Source organism: Dipodomys spectabilis, unplaced genomic scaffold (genome assembly GCF_019054845.1).
Source record: "Dipodomys spectabilis isolate Male_0828 unplaced genomic scaffold, ASM1905484v1 ptg000004l, whole genome shotgun sequence".
NCBI classification, from domain to species: Eukaryota; Metazoa; Chordata; class Mammalia; order Rodentia; family Heteromyidae; genus Dipodomys; species Dipodomys spectabilis.
Window position 1 is genome coordinate 9642683 of NW_024870681.1, and position 22435 is coordinate 9665117.

General features: G+C 42.1%; 1 protein-coding gene across 2 annotated transcripts in view; it reads right to left on the bottom strand.

The window, feature by feature from the left end:
• Ints2 (integrator complex subunit 2) overlaps nucleotides 1–20751 on the bottom strand; it is a 46731-nt gene extending 25980 nt beyond the window's left edge. Inside the window, exons 1-11 of one of the 2 annotated variants that reach the window (XM_042693629.1) lie at nucleotides 20450–20751; nucleotides 18047–18347; nucleotides 16818–16956; nucleotides 14186–14288; nucleotides 10890–11003; nucleotides 9933–10063; nucleotides 9521–9694; nucleotides 4717–4943; nucleotides 1887–2012; nucleotides 221–292; nucleotides 21–135 (exon numbers count right to left, since the gene is read on the bottom strand). In XM_042693629.1, coding sequence (XP_042549563.1) covers nucleotides 21–135; nucleotides 221–292; nucleotides 1887–2012; nucleotides 4717–4943; nucleotides 9521–9694; nucleotides 9933–10063; nucleotides 10890–11003; nucleotides 14186–14288; nucleotides 16818–16956; nucleotides 18047–18336 — 1491 coding nt within the window. In that variant the 5' untranslated portion in view covers nucleotides 18337–18347; nucleotides 20450–20751. Of the gene's footprint in view, nucleotides 1–20; nucleotides 136–220; nucleotides 293–1886; nucleotides 2013–4716; nucleotides 4944–9520; nucleotides 9695–9932; nucleotides 10064–10889; nucleotides 11004–14185; nucleotides 14289–16817; nucleotides 16957–18046; nucleotides 18355–20449 lie in introns of both variants that reach the window. The other variant, XM_042693634.1, reaches the window with a different exon arrangement.
• Nucleotides 20752–22435: the final 1684 nt, after the last annotated feature.

Here is a 22435-nt window from a genome sequence, read left to right on the forward strand (position 1 = left end):
TAGAAAGAAGACAGTATTACCTTCATCCCCAAAGTGGAACAGACGAGGTCAATGATAGCACTAAGCTGGTTGCTATGGAAGTACATAGCCACCAGCAACAACATCTCCCCAAAAGATGCAGACACGCCTGATGTACTGTTGAAACAGAAGAGAAAATAGTAATTACCAAAGAGACAAGAAAAGCTTTCACTGCTGAATAAAACAAATGAAGAATTCTTACCTCTCAAAGTAAGCTTCTTCTTTTATCATCCAACTTAGCCATACAACCATTAGCTGCTCTTGTTCAGGTGTGCTAAATAGAACATAATAGAATGTCACTAGTTTTAAATCAGATAAAGTAGCATATGGATAAAAAGCATTCTGAAATTACATCTGAGCTGGGTAAAGTAGCTCACACCTATAATCCTAGCTACTTAGGAAGCTGAAATCTACAGATCTCAGTTCAAAGCCTGACCAGGTAGGAAAGTTCATGAGCCTCTTATCTCCATTAATCACCAGAAAACCAGAAGTGGAGCTGTGTTCCAAAGTAATAGTGTGCTAGCCTTGAGTGAAAAAGCTTAGGGACAGCACCCTAGCCAAGTTCAAGAGCAGTCAGCATCTAATAAAAAAGCAAAAGTCCTTTGAGATTAAGGTATTAATATATATGATGAAAGCTGATAATTATTTTATATAGAAAAAAAAATTAACCGGGTGCTGGTGGCTCACACCTATAATCCTAAAGATTGTGGTTCAAAGCCCGGCACTGGTGGCTCACACCTGTAATCCTAGCTACTCAGGAGGCTGAGATCTGAGGATCACAGTTCAAAGCCAGCCCAGGCAGGAAAGTCCGTGAGACTTTTTTTTTTTTTTTTTTGTCGGTCGTGGGGCTTGAACTCTGGGCCTGGGCGTTGTCCCTCAGCTCTTCAGCTCAAGGCGAGCGCTCTACCACTTGAGCTACAGAGCCACTTCCAGTTTTCTGGTGGTTTATTGGAGATAGGAGTCTCACGGTCTCTCCTGCCTGGGCTGGCTTTGAACCGCGATCCTCAGATCTAAGCCTCCTGAGTAGCTAGGATTACAGGCGTGAGCCACCAGCGCCTGGCAAGTCCTGAGACTCTTATCTCCAATAAACCACTAGAAAACCGGAAGTGGCACTGTGGCTTAAGTGGTAGAATGCTCGCCTTGAGCTGAAGAGCACAGGGACAGTGCCCAAGCCCAGAGTTCAAGCCCCACAACCGACAAAAAAAAAAATAAGAATAAATAAAAAGATTGTGGTTCAAAGCTAGCCCAGGCTGGAAAGTCCATGAAACTTTTATCTCCAATAAACAATCAGAAAACCAGAAGTGGTGCTGTGGCTCAAGTGGTAGAGAACCAGCCTTGAGATAAAGAGCTGAAGGACAGCGCCCAGGCTGAGTTCAAGCCCCATGACTAACCAAAAAAAAAAAATCTATTAAATTTTAAAACCAAAAAGTCAGAAACTTCTGGATATTAGTAACTTACATCTATAATCCTAGCTAGTCAAGAGGCTGAGATCACAATGCCACGCTAACCAAGCCAGAAAGTCTGTTTGACTCTTATCCAAAAATCCAGAGTAGAGCTTATGGTAGAGTGCCAGCCTTGAATGAAAAGGGTAAGAAGGAACACATAGGCCCCAAGTTCAAATCCTAGTACTGGTACCAAAAAAAAGAAAAAAGGATACTACAAATGCCCACACAAATTTGCAGTAAGCTCTTAATACACGACATGCGTTTTATGTATCTTGTCAGTGCTGGGGATAAACTCCATCCTGCTTGTACATGCTAAGCAAGTGCCCTCCCAGTGAGTTATAGTCTCAGCCCCTATACATGCATTTTAGTAAGTAAATAAAATCACACCTTGAGAAAAACAGAGCAACTTATAGACGATGATACCTGACAAGCATAGAAAAGGCCAGCAGCATACAAAAGGAAAGTGAGACAAAGCGAACCCCAGCAGGGGTGGCAGGAGGACGGCTTGTCATCAGTTGAAGTAATTGTTCAGCTTCTTCTTCAGTTGGTCTAAAAAGGAACATATAATTTGATTTTACTGTTTTTGTAGTTGAAAGAAGGAAGAAAAGGTGACTTTCCCAACATTTTAACACTTTATTACGTTATATCAGTATAAAAATTTTACATCTAAGATCATCAAAAACAAAACCAAGAAATTATAAGCTATGTGTGCTGGCTCATGACTATAATCTCGGCTACTCAGGAGGTAGAGTCTCAAGGACAGCCAGGGGTCTCACCTCTAATGCTACCTACTCAAAAGGCTGAGATCTAAGGATTACCATTCGAAGCCAGTTCAGGAAGAAAGTCCATGAGACACTTAACTCTGAATCATCCCCAAAAAGTTGAAAGCAGAGATGTGGCTCAAGTGGTACAGCACTAGCCTTGAGCGCAAACATGCTTAGGGACAGCACTGAGGCCCTTAGTTCACACTCCAGTTCGGGGGGAGAGGGGGAATTATAACCACTTTGCATCCTGTAAATTTTTTTTGTCAAAAATGTAAAACTCTACAGGATTGTGAAAATAGTAAAATTAATATTTATAGGGCACTCTAATTGAAACATCGAAATGCTAGGTGAAGTTGTTTTATTTCTTTTTATTTTATTTTTTTGTCAGTCATGGGGCTTCAACTGGATCCTGACTTTTCTGATTAAAGGCTAGCTCTCTACCACTTGGAGGCACAACTCCACATCTGGTTTTCTGGTGGTTGAGATGAGTCTCATGGACTTTACTATCTGGGCAGACTTCAAACCACGATCTTCAGATCTCAGCCTCCTGAATAGCTAGGAGTACAGGTATGGGTCAACAGTGTCTGGCTTTTCTTTTTTAAAGCTTTAATGGGATAATATCTGCAGGAAAATGGATGAACCTAGACCAAATCATGTGAAGTAAGCCAAGCCCAGCATATGTTTTCTCTCATATGCAGAAGCTAGATCTAAAATACTGTGTCATAAAACATTATATGTCTCTAGGCATTCACACAGTGAGATCAAAGGAGGATGCTCTTAGGAGAGGAAAAGAAAGGCATAATGCTTATAAGCACCTGATGATAAAAAAATAGTATTTCTCAAAATGAAGCTCAGGAAGTGGAAACAGAGGTTATTTCTTTTTTGCTGTTATTGTTTTCTTTTTGGTCTGTTTATTTATGTCTTCAGGAGCATAAGGGGAGGCATAGAAATGGAGGGACAACGGGGCTGGGAAGGTGGCTCAGTGGTAGAGCGCTTGCCTTGCATGCATGAGGCCCTGGGTTTGATTCCTCAGCACCACATAAGCAGAAAAAGCCGGAAGTGGTGCTGTGGCTCAAGTAGTAGAGCACTAGCCTTGAACTGAAGAGCTGAACGACAGCACCCAGGCCCAGAGTTCAGGCCCCACAACTGACACAAAAAAAAAGGAATGAGGGGGACAAGGGGTTAACAAATGCAGTAGTGGTACTCACTAGACACTACGCTGAAAATGAACTATACAACTTGTGGGTGAGGATGGGAGGGAAAAACTAGGAGAGAGCAAGGAAAGGGCGGCACTGTCCAAAAAGTGTACTCTTTACCTGACTTATGTAATTGCTACCTTTCTGCATATTACTTTTATAATAATAATTTTTAATTCTTATATAAAAAAAGCTTCAGTGAAGAATATTGAAATAGCCTTCTTATCATTCCATAACCTGAAAATGTCACATGAATTTATTAGAGAAATCACTCGGCTGTTGGTACAGGAACTAACAGACCTGCAGCTATAAAAGAAGGGAGGCCAGCGGTCCCTGATCATGACATGTATGTGTTGTCATGTAGCCATAACTGTCCTAAAGTGTTCACAGCTATATGAACTTCACACAATCAGCATGTTAATGTATTGTGGCACCTGAAATCTGAACCCAACTAATTGGGATCAGTGTCTTTTACTCAAATTGTCAAACCTCAAATTCACATGATTGGAGGCACCCAAAATGAGGACTGTACATGTAGCAGTGGAGGACATCTAAAGAATGTGGTGTATGGGCTGGGAAGGTGGCTCAGTGGTAGAGTGCTTGCCTTGCATGCCTGAGGAACCTGGGTTCGATTCCTCAGCACCACATAAGCAAAAACAAAAAAGCTGGAAGTAGTGCTATGGCTCAAGTGGTAGAACGCTAGCCTTGAGCTGAATTGATGATGGACAGCGCCCAGGCCCAGACTCAGGCCCCATGGCTGACAAAAAAAAAAAAAAGAATGTGTACAGTGACAAAGACTTGTGTTTCATAACCACATCATGTCAGGTTTTTGTTTCTGTTTTCTGGTCCTGGGGCTTGAATTCAGGGCCTAGATATCTGTTCTTTTGCTCAAGGCTAGCACTCTTATCACTGGAGCCACAGAGGCACTTCTGGCTTTTTTGAGTAGTTTACTGAAGATAAGAGTCTCCCAGAGTTTCCTGCCCGGGCTGGCTTCGAACCATGGTCCTTAGATCTCTGCCTACTGAGTAGCTAGGATTACAGGCATGAGCCACCGGCACCTGGCAATTTATGATTTCAGTTCTAAAGGAAAATGTAGGAGAGATTTGCCGAGAAAAGTATCAACACAGATCATTCAGGAGATAGTTGTGATGCTGTGTGCTAAAAGTAAGTTTCTTTATATTGTGATTAGAAATTAATAAATTATTCAAACCTTCTCCTGTACTACATTATTCTGTTTACAATGAGACCAAAACAAATATAGCTCGGCTAGATAAAATATCAATTATTGTGTACTTGAGTCCGGCAATCCCCATCAAAGCACAGTAGAGACGTAGGAGTGCGCTGGCCTTCACCACATGCTCTTCTTTCAGGCCTGAGTACACGGACACAGTGGGCTCCATCTCCACATCAGCCTCTTCCACAATGCGGGTGCTCCGTACAGTGGGAAGAATGCCCATTAGCTCCAGGAGAAGCTGCCTTCTCATTTGCCAAAGGACAGAACTGCTGGTCTCTCTTTTTCTCTGCAAGAAATAGGAATGCAAAAAGGAAGAGAGCATAGGGAATTTACTAAAAGAGCTAAAAGACATCCTGATTTAAGAACATGTGTGTGTGTGTGTGTGTGTGTGTGTGTGTGTGTGTGTGTGTGTGTGGTGTGTGTGTGTGTGTGTGTGTGTGTGTGTGTGTTTGTGTGTGTGTGCGTGCTAGAACTAGGATTTGAATTCAAGGCCTAGACACTATAACTGAGCTTTATTGTTATTGTTGTTTGTCGGTTGCAGGGCCTGAAATCTGGGCCTAGGCACTGTCCCTCAGCTCTTTAGCTCAAGGCGAGAGCTCTACCACTTGAGTCAAAGCGCCACTTCCCATTTTCTGGTGGTTAATTGGAGATAAGAGTCTCACAGACTTTCCTGCCCGTGCTGGCTTTGAACCATGATCCTCAGATCTCAGCCTCCTGAGTAGCTAAGATTACAGGCATGAGCCACCAGCACCCAGCTTCACTGAGCTTTTTTGCTAAAAATAGGCACTTTACCACTTGAACCATAGCTCCATTCTGCTTTTTGGTAGTTCAAAGCCAGCCCAGGCAAGAAAGTCCATGAGATGCTTATCTCTAATTAACCACCAAAAAGCCAGAAGTAGAACTGTGGCTCAAGCAGCAGAAGGCCAGCCTTAAACAGAAAAGCTCAGGAACAACATCTAAGCCTTGAGTTCAAAGAGCCCCAAGACTGGCACCACAAAAAAAAAAAAAAAAAAAAAGTAATTCTATTCTAGGTTATGACAATTTTTTTTGTGGAAATAGTTTGCAAATTAGGAGCTGGGAAGGTGGCTCAGTGGTAGAGCGCTTGCCTTGCATGCATGAGGTCCTGGGTTCCATTCCTCAGCACCACATAAGCAAAAAAAAGAAAAAAGCCGGAAGTGGCGCTGTGGCTCAAGTGGTAGAGCGCTAGCCTTGAGCTGAAGAGCTGAGGGACAGTGCCCAGGCCCAGAGTTCAGGCCTCACGACCGGACCCCAAAAAAAAAATAAAAATTTAAAAACTGTTGCAAAATATAACAAACAGACTCAGTTGAGGCAGGAGAACTGAATTTTTGAGGCCTGCCTGAGTAACTTAGAGAGAACCTGTTTAAAACAAAGTAAAAACAACTAGGAATACAGCCCTAAGTGGTAGAGCACTTGACCTAACATATAAGCAGCCCTATTTTCAATCCCCAGAACCACAAAATATATTCATATATATACAATATATATCTACCAACAGGTAAATGGAAAAACAAAATGTGGCATATAAACATGATGGACTATTATTTATTCTTGACAGGGAAGGGGGTTGAGAAAGGATCACATCATATATCCCAAGAAGGCACTGCACTCACTATATAGCTCAGCCGGGCTTCAAACTTCGGCCTACATCTCCTAAGTGCTAGAATTAAAGGTGTATACCACCATAACTAAGAAAATTCAAATATATACTATAACATGGATGAAAATACATATGATAAAGAAAATAAGCCAGATATAAGCCAGGCACTTTGGTTCATGTCTATAATTCTAGCTACTCAAGAGACTGAGACCTGGAGGATCAAAGTTCAAGGCCGGCCCAGACAATAAATTCACTAGCCTCCATCTCCAAATAACTTGGCCCAAGTGGAAGATTGCCAACTTAACAAGCCTAGAAACAAAAAGGCCCTGAGCACAACCTTCTACCAAAAAAAAAAAAAAAAAAAAAAAAGCCAGACACAGGAGGGGTGTGAGGTGGGGAGGGGAGTTGCAGTTGGGGAGGTGGGGAGGAAGGATGGTAGGGGAAAAGCAAAGGAGGGGGTAACAATGCTCCATAGGAAATACACTCATTACCTTGCTCGTGTAACTGTAACCCCTCTCTACAGTATCTTTACAATAAAAAATATATATTTAATTTTTAAAAAGCCAGACACAAAGTCATAAATACTCTGTGATTCACTTCAGGTGAGGTATGGAAAATGAGTAAATTCATAGAGACAGAAAGTAGAATAGGGGTTTTATGGATATGGAGAGAGGATACAGAAAATACAATGAGTTCAAAATTTCTATTTGGGGATGATTTTAAAAAAAAATTCTTAGCCAGGCACTACTGGCTCATGCCTGTAATCCTAGCTACTCAGGAGACTGAGATCTGAGAAACATGGTTCAAAGTCAGCCGAAGCAGAAAAGTCCCTGAGACTCATTTCTCCAATAAAAGACTCATTTCTCCAATAAACTCCTAGAAAAAGCCAGAAGTGGCATTGTGGCTCAAGTGGTAGAGTGCTAGCCTCAAACACAAACCAGCTAAGGGACTGTGCCCAGGACCTGAGTTCAAGCCCCAGGACTAGCAAAAAAAAAAAATTCTTGAAGGAGAATTAGACATATGGCTCAAGTGGTACACTGCCTGATAGACAAATGAGGCCCTGAGTTCAAACCTAGTACTGTCAAAAAAAAAAGTCCTAGAAATGGATTTATTCAACACTAAATATTCTATTATACACTTTTAGACACACAATTTGTTTTTGTTTTTTTTTGTGGGGTCCGGTAGTGGGGCCTGAACTCTCGGCCTGGGCGCTGTCCCTCAGCTCTTCAGCTTAAGGCTAGCGCTCTATCACTTGAGCCATAGCGCCACGTCCGGCTTTTTGCTTTTTGCTTATGTGGTGCTGAGGAATCGAACCCAGGGCCTCATGCATGCAAGCGCTCTGCCACTGGGTCACCTTCCCAGCCCCTAGACACACAATTAAACAGCAGAGTCTAGCTGCAATTTCCTGCATGGTGGACAGAAAATATTTCTCTGTTCCTTTCTCTTTCTCATTTTTTCCCATTTCTCCTTTTATTTCTCCTTATTTTATCCTATTATAGAAAAAAAAAATGCTAAGACAAGGCACTGGTGGCTCCTACCTATAATCCTAGCTACTAAGGAGGCTGAGATCTGAGGACTGCTGTTCAAAGCCAGCCTAGACAGGAAAGTCTGTGGGACTCTTACCTCCAATTGACTAGCAGAAAACCAGAACTGGCATCATGGCTCAAAGTGGTAGAGCACTAGTCTTGAGCAAAAGAGACTCGGGGACAGCACCCAAGCCCTGAGTTCAAACCCCACAACCAACAAAAAAAAAAGCTAAAACCTGAAAAACAGATTATACAGTGAATGTTATATATACATATATATATATAATGAATGGTTTATATAATGAATGTTTTGTATATATAGATATACATATATATATCTATATATATAAAACATTCACTGTATAATCTGAATATATATATATATATATACATATATATTTACCACAGCATATGAATATATGAAAATAATAGAATACAACATCTTTTGCTTCCCTCTTGGAACAGTTCTGAATCTGACCCAGGACCCTGGAGATTCCCAAGACACTCAGGGAAGCCAGAATAAGTCTTTCTTCAATAATTCTAACACAATGCCTTTTTACCTCCCACTCTCTCGTGTGTAGTACATTCTTCCAAATGCATCTATTAAGCAGATAATAAAGAAATTTGAAAAAAATGTAAAATAATACCCTACTCCCACTAAGTTGTTGTTTTGCTTTGCAAAATATATTTTCCATTAAAGAATAGATTACGAGCCAGACGCTGGTGGCTTACACCTATAATCCTAGCTACTCAGGAGGCTGAGATCTGAGGATTGCGGTTCAAAGCCAGACTGGGGAAGAATGTCCTTGAGACTCTCATCTCCAATTAACCACCAGAAAACCAGAAGTGGCTCAAGTGGTAGAGTCTCCTTGAGCTGAAGAGCTCAGGGACAGCACCCAGGCCCATAGTACAAGCCCCATGACCAACAAAATAAATTTTTAAAAAATAGATTATGTAAGATATGTATTCAAATGTTTTTTTCTTTCATACGATTGTTTCTAACACATTTATAAGATTATTTCTTTGTTGCTTTGTATGTCCCTCCCCCCACGGTATAACCCCTGCTTTCACTGTATCTGATGTTGTTATAATTTGTGGAGGGGAAGGGAAAAAACAAATCGTTTAAATAGGGATACAGGTGGACCCATTGCAACAATGAAACATACAAGTCCTTATGTCTTATGTCGAAAACGAACTTTACAACTTTGGTGGGGGGGGGGGGCGCGAAGGGTGGGGGGGGGGAGAAGGGTTCGGTGGGGGGAGGAGGGTTGGGTGGGGAGGGCGGGGGGGGGGGAGAGGGAGGATGGGATGCGAAGGGGAAACAAAGGAGGAGGCTACAATGCTTGATAAGAAATGTACTCATTATCTTGCCCATGTAATTGTAACCCCTCTGTACAGTATTTTCACAATAAAATAAAAAAGGAAAGAGATGTGGTTCAAGGAATAGAGTGCATGTCTAGCAAGCAAAAGGCCCTAAGTTCAAATCTAGAACTACCAAAAAGTTATGTTTATAGTCACGGTAGTACAATCCTGTAATCCTAGGATTCAGAGAACCAAGGCAGGATTGTGAATTCCAGATCAGCCAAGGCTACACAGTAAGACTGTCCTAAACAACAAGAAATAAACAAAAACTCCTGATCCTTAGCCTACATGCATATATACATATACATATATATATATATATATATATATATATATATATATATATATATACCTTACCTGCTGTCCATTTCGGATAAAAGTTCCAAACCAAGTCCGGACTTTTGCATTTGTTCCAAGAAGCAAACCACTAACAAAACAAACTAAGTCACTCACTCCATCTTCACACGCTTCATTTTTAGTATGATCCAATGTCAAAGCTACTCCAAGACCTGGCAAGTGACATTCTTCCACCTAAAACAACCAAGTGAACACATTAAACTCAGAATCATAAGGAAAGGAGCTGGGATGTTTCAAGATTTAACATATCTAATGTTTATAGGAAGAGATCTCAGAAAACAAAAACTCAGAAAAGTAACACATTTAATATGTAACTAAAATTCCCAAGCTCTACAAGATTCTGAAACCATTTTGGCCAAAGCACACTGTCCCCATAAAGGTTCTGTGTCATAAGAACAACAGGATTTCTTACCACCATGCCTCGGACCTTGAGGGCCTGAGAAGGGTTCATTTTACATAAGAAGCGTAAGGCATCTGTCCTGCGCCTTCCTCCAAGACTTTCTTCATCTTGTCGTTCTCCATTTTTGATCAAGCCCCTACAAACTAATTATGTAAACACTTCTATTATTTTACATTTTGTTATAAACCACGGGCACCACCAGTGGCTCATGCCTATAATCCTAGCTACTCAGGAGGCTGAGATCTGAGGATCGTGGTTCAACCCAGCCTAGGCAGGAAACTTGGTGGGACTCTAATCTCTAATAAACCACTAAAAAAACAGAAGTGGCCCTGTGGCTCAAGTGGTAGAGCACTCGCTTTGAGAGTGTAGGGACAGTGCCCAAGCCCAGAGTTAAAAAAAAAAAAAAAAAGACAAGTTTTAAACCATTTTTTCCTACCCTTGACAATCATTTATGTAGATTAGATATCACAGAAGAAAATCTTCAGGGAACTTGAAAGTATAGCGATATAAACAAGGGCAAAATGACACAAAGGAAGAAAAGGATTCAAAAAATGAACAGCAACCTGTAGGGACAATAACACCCAAACACTTGTACTATAGACCCAGAAAGATCAAAGGCCTGACATGTATTTGATCCAGAGGTAGTGGGTGCAAATCTGCTATCATGAAGTGAGGAGACAGAGGCGAAAGACCTAGAGTTGCTGGCAGGCTGAGCTACTTAATGAGACCTTGCATGAGAAGAAAAAAAAAGGGGGCTGGGGATGTGGCTTAGTGGTAGAGTGCTTGCACAGCATGCATGAGGCCCTGGGTTTGATTCCTCAGTACTACATAAACAGAAAAAGCCAGAAGTAGCACTGTGGCTCAAATGGCATGAAGCTAGCCTTGAGCACAAAGAAGCTCAGGGACAGAGCCCAGGCCCAGAGTTCAAGCCCCATGACCAACAACAACAACAAAGAAAATTATACTTACCTTCATTAAAACTATCAGGAACATTGGCCACTAAGAGACATAAGAACCAGGCACCATTTTTAACGTGTAGTAAGGCTTCAGCTACATCAACAATAGGAAGCAGAGAAGGGAGTTCTATAAGAAAACAAGTTAATGTCACTATTAGAGTGATGATTCACTGTGTTATAAATTAAATATCAAGATATCATCAATATGCAATTAATGTACTTTTGTTCTCATCGTTTAGAGTTGAGCTATTCAGTAGGATTGCGATTAGCCACATATGGATATTGAAACTTAAATAAAACTTAGAAAGAAAAATTCAGTCCCTCAGTTATACTATATACTTCAATTAATTCATAGCCTATGTGGTGACTGAAGTCTAACAGGACAGCATAAGAGACACTGTAGAAAGTAGTATTGACATTGTTGGTCTAAATATACTTCACAAAAATCTTCTTTTCTTTTCTTTTTTTTTTTTTTTTTTTTGGGTCCGGTCGTGGGGCCTGAACTCTGGGCCTGGGCGCTGTCCCTCAGCTCTGCAGCTCAAGGCTAGCGCTCTACCACTTGAGCCACAGCACCATTTCCGGCGTTTTTCTTTTTGCTTATGTAGTGCTGAGGAATTGAACCCAGGGCCTCAGGCGTGCAAGGCAAGCGCTCTACCACTGAGCCACCTTCGCAGCCCTCTTCTTTTCATTTTTATAGCTTCTTGCTATTATTCCTATGATACATACTTAATATTTTAAAAATTTGGAAAGTACAAAAAGGTACCTAGAAGAAAATTTAAACTATCTGTAATCCTATTTTTCCAAGTTAAGAACATTAAACTGGGCTGGGAAGGTGGCCCCACGACCGGACCCAAAAAAAAAAAAAAAAAAAAAAAAAACATTAAGCTGGGTGCTGGTAACTTATGTCTCTAATCCCAGATACTCAGGAGACTGAGATCTGAGGACTGAGGTTTGAAGCTAGCCTGAGCAGAAAAGTGCATGAGACTCTTATCTCTAATTAGCCATCTAAAAGCTGGAAATGGAAGTGTGGCTCAAATGGTAGAGTGCCAGCCTTGAGCAAACAATGTTAAGGGACAGCAGCACTCAGGTCCCACCCACATCTAATCCCATTACCAGAACCAATAAAAAATAGAACAAGGGGGCTGGGAATGTGGCTTAGTGATTAAGTGCTTGCCTGGCGTGCATGAAGCCCTGGGTTTTATGCCTCAGAACCACATAAACAGAAAAAGCAGGAAATGGTTCTGTGTTTCAAGTGGTAGAAAACTATCCTTGAGCAGAGAGGCTCAGGGCAGAGCCTAAGCCCTCAGTTCAAGGCCCAGGACTGGCAAAAAAAAAAGAAGAACAAGGGCAAAGAATGTTATTAGTGGTAGAGTGCTTGCCTAGCATGCATGAGGCCCTGGGTTCGATTTCTTGGTACCACATAAACACAAAAAAAATAAATAAAGGGCTGAGAATGTGGCTTAGTGGTAGAGAGATTCCCTAGCATGCATGAAGCCCTAAGTTCCATTCCTCAGTACCACATAAACAGAAAAAACCAGAGGTGGTGCTGTGGCTCAAGTGGTAGAGTGCTAGCCTTTAGCAAAAGAAGCTCAGGGACAGTGCCCAGACCCTCAGTTCAAGCCCAGGTCTGGCAATAAATAAGTCAATAAATATTTTTTTTGGGGGGGGGGTGGGTCTGGTCGAGGGGCCTGAACTCTGGGCCTGGGTGCTGTCCCTCAGCTCTTCAGCTCAAGGCTAGCGCTCTACCACTTGAGCCAAGCACCACTTCCCGCTTTTTCCTTTTTGCTTATGTGGTGCTGAGGAATCGAATCCAGCACTTAATGCATGCAAGGCAAACACTCTACCACTGAGCCACCTTCCCAGCCCCAATAATTTTTTTTTAAGCTGGAACTGGTGTTTTGGCTCAAGTGGTAGAGCACTAGCCTTGAGTACAAAGAGGCTCAGGAGCCAGGTGCTGGTGGTTCACACCTGTAATTCTAGCTACTCAGGAGACGGAGTTCTGAGGATCACGGTTCAAAGCCAGGTGGGACAGGAAAGTCCATGAGACTCTTATCTCCAATAAACCACTAGAAAACCGGAAGTAGTGCTGTGGCGGTAGAGCACTTGCTCTGAGCTGAAAAGCACAAGGACAGTACCCAAGCCCAGAGCTCAAACCCCACAACTAACCAAAAAGAAAAAAAAAAAAAAAGGCTCAGGGACCATGTCCAGGACCTGAGTAAAAGGGGAAGAAAACAAAAACACTTAAAAACCAAAAATAGAACAGGTGCTGATGGCTCATACCTGTAATTGGAGCTACTCAGAAGGCTGAGATCATATGAGGTTTGTGGTTCAAAGTCAGCCCAGGCAAAAAAGTCCCCACGAGAATCTTATCTCCAATTAATGACTCAAATACCAGAGGTTACCGGTACTGTGGCTCAAGTGGTAGAGTGCTAGCCTTGAGCATAAAGAGGTTCAGGACAGCACCTAGGCCCTGAGTTCAAGCTCCACAACCAATCAGAAAAAAAAAGAGCAATTTCTTTTCCTCTTCATAGTATCGTTTTTGTTCTAATTTTCATTAAAACTTCCACTTTACTCCTTGCTTTTTCCTAACATTCTATAAACTTTTTTCAAAAAGCATTCAAAAACAGGGGCTGGGAAGGTGGCCCAGTGGTAGAGCGCTTACCTTGCATGCCTGAGGCCCTGGGTTTTTTCCTCAGCACCACATAAGCAAAAAGAAAAAAGCTGGAAGTGGCGTTGTGGCTCAAGTGGTAGAGCGCTAGCCTTGAGCTAAAGAGCTGAGGGACAGCGCCCAGGCCCAAAGTTCAGGCCCCACGACTGGACCTCCCCCCCCCCAAAAAAAAAGCATTCAAAAACATTAAAATTAATAAATATATCCTATTATGTCATACTTTACAAATAATGTAAGTCCTTTAATCATTGTTCTACTATAATTAATTTTAAGTGAAATTGTTAAGGCATATTTTTATTTATTTATTTATTTTTTATTTTTTTTTTTTGGGTCCGGCCGTGGGGCCTGAACTCTGGGCCTGGGTGCTGTCCCTCAGCTCTTCAGCTCAAGGCTAACGCTCTACCACTAGAGCCACAGCGCCACTCCCAGCTTTTTTCTTTTTGCTCATGTGGTGCTGAGGAATCGAACCCAGGGCCTCATGCATGCAAGGCAAGTACTCTACCACTGAGCCACCTTCCCAGCCCCAAGGCATATTTTTAGTAGATGATACTTAACACATTAACATTCCAGGTGAAGAACTTACACAATGTTACTGAACAAAAACCTGTATGTGCAATATATTTAGCCACTCAGCACAGTACCTGCTTGTAAAATACAAAGTACATCTGCAGCTTCCTCCAAATACACAGGACTCTCAAAGAGTTCAGAAGACTTGAAAAAAAATTCTCCATTGGACTCAGATACCTTAAAAAATATATTTTTAAAAACAAGCTGTTAATGTCAAGTAATGAATTAAATAAGTCCCTTACTATTTCTGTAATTGACTGTTGAGCTCACAGACCACAATTTCTAATATGTAACAGAACATGCAGTATTTGATGAATTTCAACCAATTTAACCATTACTACTCAAACATAGTGGTATTAGTCTTATGAAACTCTAAAGCAAGACAAAAGAATAATTAAAGATACTTTTTTAAAAAGTCATTTTAAACAAAGCAATATAGCAAAGACAAAGTCATTCATTTCTGAATGAACTATGGGAAAAATAACGAGTAAGCCGGGTGCCAGTGGCTTAGGCCTGTATTCCTAGCTACTTAGGAGGCTGAGAACTGAGGATCACAGTTCAAAGCCTTAGGCCTGTATTCCTAGCTACTTAGGAGGCTGAGAACTGAGGATCACAGTTCAAAGCCAGCCTGGGAAGGAAAAGTCTTTCCTAGCAAGGAAGCAAGAGACCCAGGTTCAATCACAAGTGTGGGGGGTGAAAAATAGTACTCAGTAACTTTTTTGAAATTTTCCGACATTGTGTCACCATATTTCCTATAAAGAACACTAAACAACTAAATGTGTCAGAGGAAAAAGATCAGTTATTTTATCATTGCCATCAAGTAATGTACTAAGGAAAATATTCAGGAAAAAATGTATTTGAAATCCAAGAGGTAATATTAGTACAGTGGGAAAGAATGGAAAAAAATTATTTCAATCAATAAATTATAAGATTCGTAACATATCCTCAAAATACCACCTCAGCCAGGCACCAGTGGCCTACACCTGTAATCTTAGCTACTCAGGAGGCTGATATCTGAGGATTGCGATTCAAAGCCAGCCCAGGCAGGAAAGTCCATGAGACTCTTATCTCCAATAAACAACTCAGAAAACCAGAAGTGGCACTGTGGCTCAAGTGGTAGAGCGCTAGCCTTGAGCTGAAGAGCTGAGGAACAGTGTTCAGGCCCAGAGTTCAAGCCCCATGACTGGCAAAAAAAAAAAAAAAATACTACCTCAAACTAGATAAAACCAGTCAGAGTACCTATAGCTTACACCTGTAATCCTAGCTACTCAAGAGGTTGAGATCTGAGGATCACAGTTTTGAAGCCAGCTGGGGCAGGCAAGTTTCTTATCTCTATTAACCACCAAAGCCAAAAAGGGAGCTGTGGCTCAAGTGGTAGAGCACAGAAAAGAGTTCAAGCCCCAGAACCATCACCAAAAAAAAAAACTAAGAAAGAAATAAGAGCTAAAATCCTCTACCAGTATTTTCTTTGGAAACAGAATTTAGTCTTTTTTTGTCCACAATTGATTAAACTAAATTGATTTACAATAATTTAACCAATAACTCTGCCTCAAAAATTCTAGCCTAATATACAAACCATGTTAAGATGAAGATCCAATTTAGTTCTTTGTGTGATAGAGCCTTCATATTCTGAAATTTTAAATTCAGAGTTTTGATGAAGCAAAATTACCCACAAGGCCCATGACTTAATCTACAATTTTTCTGAGAAGAAAACTTCAATTGCCTTCATTAGGGGCTGTGAAGTCAGCAGATGTGCCAGGCTAACCAATAAACACCCTACATTCAAAGCTGGGCGCTGGTGGCTCATGCCTGTAATCCTAGCTACTCAGGAGGCTGAGATCTGAGGATCATGGTTCAAAGCCAGCCGGGGCAGGAAAGTCCCTGAGACTCTTTTTTTTTTTTTTTTGTTGGTTGTGGGCCTGAACTCTGGGCCTGGGCAGGGCACTGTCCCTCAGCTCTTCAGCTCAAGGTTAGCCCTCTACCACTTGAGCCACAGCGCCACTTCCAGCTTTTTCTGCTTATGTGATGCTGAAGAATCGAACCCAGGGCCTCATGCATGCAACGCAAGCACTCTACCACTGAGCCACCTTCCCAGCCGTCCCTGAGACTCTTATTTCCAATAAACCACTAAAAAAGCAGAAGTGGCACTGTGGCTCAAGCAGTAGAGTGCTCGCCTTGAGCTGAAGGGCGCAGGGACAGCGCCCAAGCCCAGAGTTCAAGCCCCAAGACCAACAAAAACAAAACACCCTACATTCAATCCCGTTTTGCTATTATTCACTGTCATCTGTGAGGTATGTTTAATGTTCATCCTGTGTCTCAGTGTATTACACACATTTTCTCAGTTAGGTTCACTATGTTTATGAGACAAATTCTATCCTGTGACACTATTACCAAGTTGGCAATTAATACAAATCTGGGTAAGAGTTCCTTTCTAAATGCTAAGAAGTCACTGTATCGATTCCAAACAGGTAAAGAAGAAAATCCTTACAAAAGAAAACTCAGAACAGGCATAAATGAGAGAAAACAGTCATTAAAGAAGGAAAGCATGCTTTTAATATTTCGGCCTTTGATACACAAATCAAATAGAAATACTAATAAAAAGAAAATGCAGCATGCCTGCCTTCTTCCCTTTATTTTTGTCTACATTTCCATGTGTAGACAGTCAATCATAAATACTTTCAAGTCTGGTTTAAAAAGTATATGCACCTTGTTCATAATCGCCAACAGCTCACTAAGCACAAGTCGCAATCGACGAGGTGAATCACTGTGTTCAAATTCTAGAGTCAAACCATGCTGAAGCTGCGATACCAGGATGCTCTCTCCACCACCTCCTCCAAGTTTATGCCTAATGAAGTAGAAACATAAAATAACAATTAGACAAATACTAGTATGGAAATAGATGAATAAAAATTAGCTGTTATGTGAGCCAGGCACTGATGGCTCACTTTTGTAATTCTAGCTACTCAGGAAGCTGAGATCTGAGGATCGCAGTTCAAAGCCAGCCCATGCCAGAAAGTCCATGAGACTCTTATCTCCAATTAGCCACCAGAAAACCAGAAGTGGTGCTGTGGCTCAAAGTCCTACAGCACTAGCCTTAAGCAGAAAAGCTCAGGAACAAAAGCCAGATCCTGAGTTCAAGCCTCATTAACAGATCAAAAAACAAAAAAACAAATTAGCTGTTATGGAAATAATCTACAAAACAATCCACATTTTAAATATTCTCTATGACTTCTGAAATAATATTTCATTTGACAATCTATTTCAGGAATATCATAACTGAGTGCTAACATGCAATTGTGTTAAAAACAATAGCTTGCTTCTGGAATTACAACAGGCAGGAAAGGATATAACATAAGCCCAGACTCTTTGTGAATCAAGGTAATCTTAAAAATAAAACTCCCAAGTGATTCCAAGAAATCTTTCCAATCTAGGGGAAGTATCCTACTCATTTCCCACAGAGAATATTGAAGTAAATATAATAGCACATGGTCAAATTTCTCCACACAGCACTTTTTTGGGGGGGGGCGGGCTGGTCCTGGGCATGAACTCTGGGCCCAGGCACTGTCCCTAAGTTCCTTTTTAGCTCAAGGCTAGTGCTCTACCACTTGAGCTACTGAGGCACTTTTGGCTTTTTCTGTGATTAATTAGAGATGAGAGTCTCACAGAGTTTCCTGACTGAGCTGGCTTCAAACTGCAGATCCTCAGATATCAGCCCCCTGAGTAGCTAGAATTACAGGCATCAGTGCCTGGCTTACACAGCATTTCATAATGCAGAAGAATCTGGAATTTTAATTATAAATAGAAAAGACCTAGATAAAATGTTCTCCAAAGTTGGGATTCTCATTCTTCTTTTTTCTGGAAGAGCTCTAAAAGCTCTGAAGAACAAATGACTTTCCATTTCCTGAAAATCCATATACTATACAACGTAAGGGTACCTAAGCTGCTGTTCTTTGCTGGCATCTTGTTCTAAAGCATGAAAGTCTACAGACAATAATGCAACGATAGAGTTGACGGCTTCCACTCCAGACAAAAGGCGAAGGATAAGTTTTTTATCCTGAGCCCAGCTTTGGCTCTGGTCAGCAGGAGCACAAAGTGCCATCCGCACCAAGCAGGGCAGGAGAAGTCTTAATTCCGGGTCACTTAAAGAGGCCAGGCGAACAACATCCACCTTCTGCATTGCCTCAAAAGCAAAAGGGCTGACAAACTGAAGGCTGGTACACTCCATCACTGTTGAACCTGATGCCTGAAAATCAAACAAACAAAATAATGAAAGAAGCATAATGTTTCCATACATATGATCACCTTTCTTTTCAAACACCTGAGCCCAGTGCCTGTAATCCTAGCTGTTCAGACCTAGCTATTGAGATCTGAGGACTGCAGTTCAACACCAGCCAGGCAGGAAAGTCTACGAAATCATACCTCCAATTAACCACCAAAAGCCAAAGTGGAGCTATGGCTCAAATAGTAGAGTGCTAGCCTTGAGAAAAATAAACTCAAGGACAGCACCCAGGCCCTGAGTTCAAGCCTCAGGACTGGCGCACATACACGCACATACACGCATGCGCACATGCACGCACAGGCACAAACTGAAAAGTGTGTTGCTTCTTTAGTAGAAGCCTATGTTGGCCATGTTCCTGTCTCAATTAAAAATCAGGCCTCTCTGCCTCCTTATATTTCTATTGCCATCTGGAAAATGAAAAAGAAAACAATGTATATTAACTTCTCTTCCAGACTTAGGAATCTTCTGCTACAATACTCTTGTACAAAGAAGGAATATGAGGTCTAGAGAATTTAGTTAAGGATAGAATTACTAATGTTAGTTTTTTACGGTTTAGATGAAACCCCCCATACACTAAATCCATGCCCAAGACTTTCCAGTGTGATCCAGGAGATTTGAAAGAAAGTGAGTGAACCAGGCACTGATGGCTCACGCTTATAATCCTAGCTACCCAGAAGGCAGAGATCTGAGAAACGCAGTTCAAAGCCAGCCAGGCAGGAAAATCTGTGAGACTCTTATCTCTAATAAACCACTCAGAAAACTGGAAGTGGCACTGTGGCTCAAGTGGTAGAGCACTAGCCTTGAGTTGAAGAGCTGATGGACAGCGCCCCGGCTCAGAGTTCAAGCCCCACAACCAACAAAAAAAAAAAAGAAAAGAAAAAAGAAAGTGAATGAGCCAGGCACCACTGGCTGGCTGTAATCTGATGATCAAGATTTAAAGCCAGCCAAGAACACAAAAGTCTGTGAGGTTTTTTGTTTTTTTGTTTTTTTTTGGTCGGTCATGGGGCTTGAACTCTGGGCCTGGGCATTGTACATCAGCTCTTCGGCTCAAGGCTAGTGCTCTATCACTTGAGCCATAGCACCACTTTTGGTTTTCTGGTGGTTCATTGGAGATAAGAGTCTCAAGTATTGGAGTTCCAGTGGCGTAATCGGTTAGCGCGCGGCACTTACAAGAGTCTCAAGAATTTTCCTGCCCGGGCTGGCTTCGAACCTCGATCCTTATATCTCTGCCTCCTGAGTAGCTAGGATTACAAGAGTGAGCCACCAGTGCCCACCAGTTGTGAGGTTCTTATCTCCAATTAACCACCAAAAAGCCTGAAGTGGAGCTATGGCTTAGGTGGTAGAGCTCCATTCAGCCTTAAGATCAAGCACTAAATTCAAGCCACAAAGTCAGAACAAAAGAGGAGGAAAAGGAGGAGGGAGAAGGGGTGGGAGGGGGAGGAAAGAAGGGAAGGGGGAGAGGAAGAGGAAAAGGGGAGAGGGACAGACAGAAGAGACAGGCGGGAGAGAGGGAGAGACAGAGAGAATATAACCATAATCAAAACTCTAGAACTCTAGTTTCACATGCCTACCTGCTACAGGCAAAGCACAGTAGGGTATCTCTTCCCTACCCTCCATGAGTAGATGAAAACAGTGATAAATCAGCTGGCTAGACAAGTAATGTCAGTTAAGGCTCTGAAGGCCACTCCGCTATGCTGTGTCTCCCATGTCACTGAACACAAGCAGAGAGGAGGGGACAAGTCGAGTCTCACTTGGGCACCTCTCCTCACGAATAATCAAACACAGCAACAAAAAGGGAGAGGGCAGCTCATCGCTGCCAGCCTCTGAAGACCCACTCCGGGCACAGCTGGACGGGACAAGTCGGGGGCAGAAACACTGCGGGAGACAAAGGTCTTTATCCAGAGGGCCGAGGAAGCCAAAGAGCTCCACCTCAAGAGTTGGAGAGAGGTGTGGACCGGTCCTGACAAGAACCCACCGTTCCCTCGGCCAGAGAGAAGTCAGGCCAGCTGCTGACAAAGAGCAAGGACGCGAGGAAGAGGGAGGAGCGGACTCTTCGTACCTGAAGATCTACTCTCGAGACACTCAGGACCCCACCCAGATCCCGCGTCTTAAGAGGCGGGACGCGGCAGAAATCGAGAGCGCGGTCCGAAGTCGGGCCTAGGCGATTATCCGGATCCCTAAACTCCAGCTGTACCCCCGAGTGGATTCGGACACCGAGAACTCAGTGCGGGGACACAGCCGGGTCGTTCGATAACGATGGGAACACCGCCCAGAGGGAAAAGTCAGTCTGAAGAGAAGGAAAAGCGGAGGAGACTTTCTCAAACTGCAGCCAGCACCTTCATTCATCCCCTGCGCCGGGCTCCTGCCGGCCACCGTACTGAGGGAGGCACAGCGGCTAAGAGAGGAAGTCCCGGCCTCCGCGCCGGCGCCGCGGCGCGCGTGCGCGGGCCCGCCCCTCCCTCCACCCTGTCAGCTCCGTGCAGTTACTCAGGAAGCTTCGAGTGTAGGTTCCAGTCCCTTTTATTTGCCTTAAAAAATGCAATCTTTGGCATTTTTAGATTTGGCCTATAAGAGCTTTATTTCTTGTTTATTTTCTTGGCGGTAGTGGAGTTTGCACTCATGCTTGCTAGGCAGGCACTGTGCCACGTGAGGCTTGTGTACAGCCTAGTTCCAGTGGTTTCCCCAGAACCACCACCAGTGTCTTTTCTTCTAAATTAGTTTCATCACTGCAGGATTATCGTGACATACAAATAATGAAATGAATGCGAAAGAAATATTTAACTGTATCCACTATTCTCTGACCTAAACATACTAACACGCTCAGATTTCCTTCCTTTAACTCTCTGCCTTTGCCTTCCCAGCACCCAAAGTTCTAGATTCCCAGGATTTGTATTTAAGTGAATTTTAAAACAATCTTATCCCAAACCTCCTTCCACTTTCAACTTCCCACATCCAAAGACCAAAGGGTTTTGTATTGTTTTGAGAAAGGGCTTCACTATGTATCTCAGGCTGGCCTTGAAATCAATCTTACTGCTTCAAATTCCCAGTAAGATATTCTTTCATTACTCATGAAAATAAACAAGTGCCCCGGAGGGCATCAGGAGGTGGAAAGACACCCCCACCCATGTTCATGGATTGGCAGAATATCGTAAAAATGGCTATACTACCGAAGGCAATCTGCAAATTCAATGCAATACTCTTCAACATCTCAGTGTCATTATTCACAGAGATAGAGAAAACAATCCAAACATTCACTTGGAACCATAAAAAGTCTTTACTAACCAAAGCAATCTTGAGCAAAAGAAGCAATGCTTGGTATTGACATAAAAACAAACTAATGGAAGAAATGAGGAGACCTAGAAATAAACCCGTGTGTGAAATGTACACTAGGGCCATCTGATTTTTTTAATAAGGGAGCTAAAAATATGTTGAGAAAAAAAACCTGTTCAACCAATGGTGCTGTAAAAACTGGATGCCCATATGTAGAAGACAAATACTGGATTCTCTAATCTGTCACCTTGTCCTAAGTCAATTCAAATACCTCAATGTAAGACCTAAACTACTATAGAAAAGTATAGAGGACACATTACACCTTATTGTCATAGGAAGGAACTTCTTCCTGAGTAGAATCCCAGGAGCTGAGCAAATAGTTGACAAATGAGGATTGATCAAGAGTTTTCAATCCTTATTTCAATGAATATCACCAACAGCTTGAGTTGCTTAAGCCAGAAACATGGTGGTCATCCTAATCTCTACTCCTTTCACCAAATTGGTACAAGTCTTTCAAGTCATTGAAACTATTTCAATAAGCATTACATAGAACTTAGACACACTCATGTAAATAACTTAGCTATTAGTTTATGAGTTTAATTCTATTTTCTATCTAGTCAACTATCTACACTAAAATAATTCATCTTTAAATAGTTGGACAGAGCTGTTTCAACATGTCAGTTTATGAGTCCAATACATCTTGACCAATGTCACCTCTCCCTATCATTCCCTCCCAACTCTTAACATTTTTAAAAGGTCCTGTAGCTTGTTTCAT